This window comes from Nematolebias whitei, chromosome 2, assembly GCF_014905685.2.
Source record: "Nematolebias whitei isolate Nwh7 chromosome 2, NemWhi1, whole genome shotgun sequence".
NCBI lineage: Eukaryota > Metazoa > Chordata > Actinopteri > Cyprinodontiformes > Rivulidae > Nematolebias > Nematolebias whitei.
The window spans coordinates 24771339-24778957 of record NC_056499.1 but is presented as its reverse complement, the minus strand read 5'-3'; the positions used below and the strand labels follow the sequence as shown (position 1 = coordinate 24778957).

Genomic DNA, 7619 nt, shown 5'->3' with positions numbered 1-7619 from the left:
AAACAAAGAAATTAAGGTGTCACCAAAATGTAAAAATTCTCAAATGTCATTGATCTGACACGTTTTGAAGTGAGAGGGAGAACTAAAAAATAAAAGAAACAGTTTCAAACGAGCAGTTTCTTTGCATCCGAAGGCACTAGATGTTTCTGAAACATGCAGCATGAGGAAAACCAAACACAGACTTTTTGCTATCACAGAAAGTTTTGGTGAATTTGAACAACAACAAAAAACAACAACAAAAAAACTTCTGAATTAATGTAAAACAAACAAACAAACATGATTAAAGATGCGTCATAAATAAATAAATGAACAGGAGATAGAACATGAAAATACATGTTTTTTTAAACATCTGCTTTTGGATTTTTTTTTTTCTTTTCCAAAGCACACACACACACACTCACTCACACACACACACTCACACACACTCTTACAGAACATCAGTGTGGCCTTGAAAATCAAAGTGATGAGGAGAAGAAAAACAAAATGAAACAAAAATGAATGGCAGGAAATGAAAAGTGTCTTTGTTTACTTGTTATTTTTATTCATTTTGTTTGTTTGTTTGTTTGTTTGTTTGGAGGCGGGACAGTCATTTGTACGTGCGGGTCTCAGTGTCTGGGACATGTACCTGTGACTGGGGGCTCTGAACTCGGACTCTTGTCCTCGCTCTGCCTGCTGCTGCTGTACAGGGCCAGGCTGGTGGTCGCGGCCTGGTTCGCCAGACCCAGGTAGTGACTGGAGTTCAGTAAAGCCAGCTGGTGCGCCGAAAACGCTCGGTTCGTCCAGTTCTGGATTTTCCCAACGGGACAAGAAGAGATGAGTCTGTGGGGTCCCATGATGCTGTGCGCGGCCGCTCCTGACGCGCCGCCGCCGTTCATCTGGGGAGATTTGCGCGGGTTGTCCGGAGCCGCGGCTGTCTCTGCCAAGGACCAGATCTTTGGCTTCTGGGCCGGGGCTGGGTTGTTTTCTGAGGGCGGGGAGCCAGCCGACACCGGGTTCAGCTTGAGCTGCTCCCCGTGCGCTTGGGACGCTTTCATGTCCAGAGCTGGGTGGAGGTGGTGGTGGTGATGGTGGAAGTGGTGCTCCCCTCCTCGCTGCACATCTTTCCCATCCTTGCCCACAGCCTTCAGAAACCTCTGCTCCGGCCCTTGTAAATCCTCATAGCCGTCCGACACCTCCGAGTCACTCCTCCCGTCCAGTTTCAGGTCTGAATGAAGGTCGTCCGGGTCGTCCAAGTCGTCCTTGCTCTCGATATTCTCCGTGTCGATGTTCTCCAGGTCGATCTCCTCCTCGTCCTCCCTCTTGTCCCCCTCCTCCCCCTCGTGGTCGCTGCCGTAGACGTTCCCCTCTTCGTCGGTGCGGTTCCTGGGGGTCCAGGTCATCTTGTTCTCCTTCTTTAGTCTCCTCCGGGCGTTGGCGAACCAGGTGGACACCTGCGTGAGGGTCATCTTGGTGATGATGGCCAGCATGATCTTCTCGCCCTTGGTGGGGTAGGGGTTCTTGCGGTGCTCGCTGAGCCAGGCCTTCAGGGTGCTGGTGCTCTCCCTGGTGGCGTTTTTGGGTCTGGACGGGTCACCGAACTGATATTGGCCATATGGGTAAAAAGCAGGGTGAGGGGTGGCAAAGCCGGGGTGCTGGACAGGAGGACCATCCTTCAGATCATACTGAGCACCCTGAAGAGACAGACAGGGGGTTCGTTAGACCTGATGGAGACTGACAAGAAACTGTCCCAAAAACAACTGAACGAACTTTTTAAAAGCTTTTTTTTATTTATTTTCTTTTACAGTCGACAGAAAAAAGTCTTTATTTTCTATAAGTTAAAAAATATATATTATGTTTTTAATGTCCTTGGAAATACGCGTGAGTACATTCTGAGCGGATGAGCGCAGACAGAGGGTGTTAATGCATCACTTTTTAACCACTTTAAAACAAAAAAAAAACAAAGTTCACCTCGGCGCGCTCAAAGTTCTGCGTCAAGAAAAAGAACAAAAAAAAAAAAAAAACGCGCCCAGAAAAGTTTCCTTTCTGCGCCAAACTTCAACAAACTAGAGAAAGAAAGAATGGACTCACCAGTTGATTGAAAATGGATATTTCGTTGGAGTAAGGGAGGAAGGCGCCGTAGCCCTGCGCCGCGGCGGCGAAAGGCGCTCCGTACATGCTGCTGAGCACGTTGGAGAGCGCGCCCGACGGACTGAGCTCCGCGCCGGCTCGGCCGCCGCTCGAGATCCCCTGACGCTCCGGAGGGTAAATCTGCCGGATGTACTGGTACCCCAGCTGAGGGAAGGACATGCTGGACAGTGGAGGGACTGGGGGAGGGAAGGACACGTCTGCTGCAGTCACACAAAGCAATGGAACTGCTTCGATATCCACTTTTTTTTTTCTTTTTTTTTTACAGTGAGCGCATGTGTGCGCAACAAAAGGTGGCGACCAGCGCGCGGACAGGGAAGTCTATATTTCCAGTGAACGATCCGGTTGCGCGCGCCGGTTTCTTCCTCTTCGTCTTCTTTCCACCCTCACTTCCCTATTGATCTGGATGGACTAAGGTCAGGTCCTTACAGATTGCTTTAGATTATTGGGACTCCCTTGCTCAGATTGACATTTCTAGTCGTTTAGAAGCCCCTCCTATTTCTCAAATCTCACCCCTCTGGTACAAACCACACGCCAAACAGCGCTCTCTCTCTCCCTCCCTCCTCCCTCCCTCCTTCTCTCTCTCTCTCTATCTCGGATAAGTGCGCTGACGTCGCGCGCTGTTCTCTGAATGGAGCTTCAACTCTTTGTTTTACAGCTTCTTTCAGCGTCACTTCATACTTTTTAACTTTAATTAGGAAAAAAAAAAAAAAAACGCACAGAGACAAAAATCTAAAGTGATGATTTATTTTCCTCTGTAGGGAAAACTTTTTCTGTTTGGACTTAAGTTTGGAAAAAGAGGTAAAAATGTGAAGCTGACAAACTATTTCTGCCCTTTTCATAAAGTTTAATCTTTTACATGTCAACACTAAAAGAGACTGAGCAGTATATTTATTATACAATATGAAGATGATGCTTGCATGAGTTTATTTTTCATCTTTGACTTAAAGCTGAGTTTTGTCGACCCGGTTCAGAAGAGTTCTGTGGACCGTCGGACATCAAACTGGTTTGTCCTTAGAAAGAAAGCCAGTAATGGACACATCTGTAACATCTGTCACAGCCTAAAGTCCCAAGATGTTTATTCTGGGAATAAACATACACATCAGGGAAAGCAACAAACAACAACAATATTTATAATAATAATAATAATAATAATAAAATACGAGTCAATAAATTTTAATCCAAAACTCATCCTCTTCTAATAATTTCAGTGTTTTTATTGTAAATAAGGCGGATTATAAAACTGAAACATGGGAGCTTGATTTGATTTTCTATGAACTCATATATAAAAGTGTGTATTTAAGAGATTGGGGGGGGGGGGGGGGGTGTAATCGCATTTCCAGCCGACTTTATATATCAGCATCTGTTTTTTGTTAATCGTTTCCAAAAATGAAAGAAAGAAAAAAGTTAAATTCCGTGTTTAATCTTCTAATTCTTATTGGCGGCGCAGGATCAAATCACATCAATCTCAGTTCAGGGCTCATGATAACACGATCTGTTTTTTTTTTTTTTTTAATATATTTTTTTTTTTTCAGGAACTCTAAACTTGTATAAACCTTTAATCTTCTTTTTTTTTTTTAGAGCAGATAGTTATCATTGTCTGACTGGGAGGGATAATGGCAGCTATCATTTCTTATGAGAGAGCAACACAGAAAGGATACGCCTTGTTTCTCTAAAACTGTCCTGAATCTGTGTGTGTGAGTGCGTGCGACGAGCACGCGTGTGTGTGTTCCTTGCCGACATACACCTAACCCGGATTATGGGGTTATTAATTACAGCGGCTTGCTGGTGCCATCCGACCGGAATGGTAATCACTACGTAGCAAGTCAATAGCACGCGCGGATCACACTTAACGGGCGCGCGCATGCTCGCACGCCCTTTTTAACATCGACCTGCAAATTGGGGAGGGAAGGGGGGGGAGGGGGGGGGGGGTCGGTCCAGACAGTCAAGTGAGGAGGAGGGTGTGGATGGCATATGGGACATGTGGATGCAGAGGAAGTTTGTGTGCGTGTGTGTTATGGGGGTGGTGGTGATGGTGTGTGTGTGTGTGTGTGTGTGTGTGTGGGGGGGGGGGGGGGATATTAAATAACGTGGCTGTCCCGGGATGGAGAGAGAGTTCAGCGAGGTGTCCCAGTCCTCCGTGTCCGCTGAGCAGTGCTCTGAGTCCGGATGGACACGTGTCTCATCTCCGGGAACCACGTAGTTCAAGACCCCCCCCCCCACACACACACACACACACACACACACACACACCAACACACCCCTGAACACACACACAGCTCGGCCGGCCCTCCCACCCCAGAGACTTCAGTCTGATTTATTGGCCCTTCCTCTAAAGAACGCACGCACTAAGTTAACACTTTCACACCGTGGCGCGCCTGTTAAACCTCTTCAATCTGCGCCACGCTTTATTATTACTATTATTATTATTAATAATAGTAATAATAATATTAATGATAATATTTTGTTTTCCTAATTCTGGAGCCCGTTTCATGTGTCGGCGCAGTAAATAAAATAAAAGAAGGGGCCAACACCGGAGTGACTGCAGGGCTGTTCTGCAGCAGCTCTGACTGTAATTATGCAGATGACACAATTTCACATTCTCATAAGCAAACACACCCGGCCTGTCGCTCAGCACTGGCTCCTTATGCAATCCACAGGGCACCAGTCGCCACTCATGAACCCGGGCTTTGCAACGAGGAAAAAAAAAAAAAATCTAGCTTAGATCAAAGGCTTCAAACGGAGACACTTCAGTTTACATGTTTGGATCATTTCCATAAGGCCTCAGTGAGAGAGAGAGAGGACAACAAAACACTCTTATCGCGCGCAGAATCAATTTTAAAGGAGCCCTTGTTGATCAGTGTTGGTAATTATGGTGATGAATGAGCATGTGGCAGAAAATGCAAGCAGCCTTGGATGCTTATTTATAGGTGTGTGCTTGGAAGTGCACATTATTTTAAATTTGTATTTTCAAGTTTCATCACTTCCTCCAGGAACTCCTTAAAAAATAAAATTAAAAAATAAAAAATCTGCATGCGCACGTCTAAACTAAAGCTGAGGCCAAATCTGACAGAGTGATGAAAACAAGAACGCAAATCTGTTGCAGGGGGGAAAGTTTCAGAGTCATTCCTAAAAGTGACAAACTCATCTCATTCCAAACCAATTATTTTGTGCAGGACTGCAGCTGCTGTTATTTTAGAGGAACTGTTCCTCAGCGACTTCAAACTTAAATCTGCTAACTTAAAAAAATAAATTAAATAAAATACCATGTGCACACGTGCTCCCTCCAACTCATGTCCCATTAGGGTGAAATAAAGGGCCAATAAATCTTACAGTGTTTAAAGAACAGTGAAGCTTAATCCAATAAATGAATTAGTTTCTAAAAATTAATTGTTCTTAGCAGCAGAAGCAAGTGTACTTTGAAAATACATTTAAAGTTTAATTTTTCCCCCTTCTGTTAGCATAATTTAAATAGAAGGGATTTTAATTACCGTACACCAACCAATCATGCATATTAAATAGATAGCCCGAGTTTGATTTGCATTAGTGGTAAAGTAAAGCATTTTGGAAGCCTTTCCTCTTGCTCACACCACTTGGAAACAAATTAATAGTCAATGGACTGCAACTTATTAAACTAGGTTATGACAGCAGATCAAAGTGAGAATTAATGCATTACCTTGCAAATGTTTCACATTAACTTGTTAACTTTAAAGCACAAGTGTTTAAACATTTAAAACTGCAGCTGCTTTAGATTCAGGTCTCGAGCAGAGCTTTGGCCAAGCAGCTGGGCAGATAATACATTTTGTACATTGTGCAATTGAATTTAAATACTGCGTGTTGGACTATACAGATGCTGACAACTGGAAAAAAACAAAACAAAGTCTCCAAGCATCACACTGCAGCTCCTGAGAGTTTTCTGTCTCTTTTTTCACTTCACTTGGTTAAATTAAGGTTAAAATTGAAACATGGTTTACAATTAACTATGATATTCCTGTAAAAACAATAAGTACGTTTTTGTTTGCGCAGAGAGACGAGAACAAAAGAAGAAGACAAAAATCAGTTTATAAAAAAAATGCTGTTTTGTTAAAATTTGTTGCAATAGTGTCAAACTCAATTGCATGAATGGACCCAAGTTTAAAACTTTTTCCAAGTCATGCGCCAATTTCAGTTGATGTGTTAACCCAAGTCAGATACCCGACATCTTTTCTTGGTTCTAAACAGTTAAACAGTTAAATTGGTCCCATTTCATGTTTTGTGTTGCTCCTCCATCAAAGTTCACAAACTGTCATGAGAAACCTGCATTAAATTGTTATTTTAAGTAAAATGAGAAGAATAAAAAAACATTTTTTCATTTAAATTATAATACTGGTGGCACTTAAAAGATGTTAACAAGGGCCAGATTTGGCCCACGGGCCTTGACTTGTATTGCAGCACTGACCCTCTCCAGACATTAACTCCTGTCATTTTGAAGGTAAACACAAACATTTAATCCTTTTTTTATTTGCAACAGCCAGAATTTAGGGGAGAAATGCGTTTCCTGTTAGAAATCTGGATGGAACCTGACCAACTCGGATTGAGAGAATGTGATTACTTCAAAATAATCCAAGCCGGCACAACACATGAAGCTCTATATCACATTAAAGTGTTATCACCCAAATGGAAGTGTTATCACATTACACATGAGTCATAATATAACTCCTGCATTGCTCCTTAACGACGCCAGGCTTAAACTACAGTAAGATAACGACATTTTGACAATAACTTACACTGAAGGTGAGCTGTACCTTTTTGGAATGTGTTTCCTCTCCGCTCCGCTCTCTTTCGCCCCATCTGCTTCAGCTCCCCCCGTATCAGTAACACAAGGCATTGATTTTACGGTAAAGTCACTTTGTAAAGGGAATGAGAAAGTCTGGGCCCCACTATCACTGTATTACACGGGTATGGGCCACGTAACAAGATGAACATTGATTCAGCATTACGGCTGATCGATAATTAAATAAGTAACTTCAGGGCCAAATTAAAATGCAAGCTGGCTTGATGCTGCCAGGCTCCGTGAGAGGTGACAGCAGGAAGAGGAAGGGAGAGGGAAAGGCAGCGAGGGGGAGACAAAACCTATGAGGCGGTAGCAACAGAGAACTGTAATATTTACATTTTAGGGATGTGGTAGCTACCGTTTTGTTAAGATGTGTGCTGGTTATGTATGTGATGTGATGGGGCTTTACTTTAGTTATTACAAACTGTAATGTAGATTCAAATTTTAAAATTAGAAACCGTATCTACACTAAGGACCTGTTTTAACACAATGAATGTTTATGAAGCATTCACACTATTGTGATTCATTTTTTAATACGTTTTCCAGCGCAATTCTCGTCCCACAGTTTTTAAGCTATTTCAACAAATCATAAATCCAAACGTTCAGCTCGTCAATCCTGTAATAACTTTTGTTGATGCAACTTTAGCTTTTTTACATATTTAGCCTTTTCTGCCATTTTTTT

The 7619-nt window shown here is 42.9% G+C and overlaps 1 protein-coding gene across 1 annotated transcript; it reads right to left on the bottom strand.

Moving 5' to 3' along the window:
* Window positions 1-494: 494 nt before the first annotated feature.
* Window positions 495-2634, bottom strand: irx3a (iroquois homeobox 3a). Its single transcript, XM_037697572.1, has 2 exons — window positions 2068-2634; window positions 495-1670 (listed from the first exon to the last, which is right to left on the bottom strand). Exons 1-2 carry the CDS (start codon window positions 2284-2286, stop codon window positions 606-608), a joined length of 1284 nt encoding a protein of 427 aa, XP_037553500.1. The 5' UTR covers window positions 2287-2634; the 3' UTR covers window positions 495-605.
* Window positions 2635-7619: the final 4985 nt, after the last annotated feature.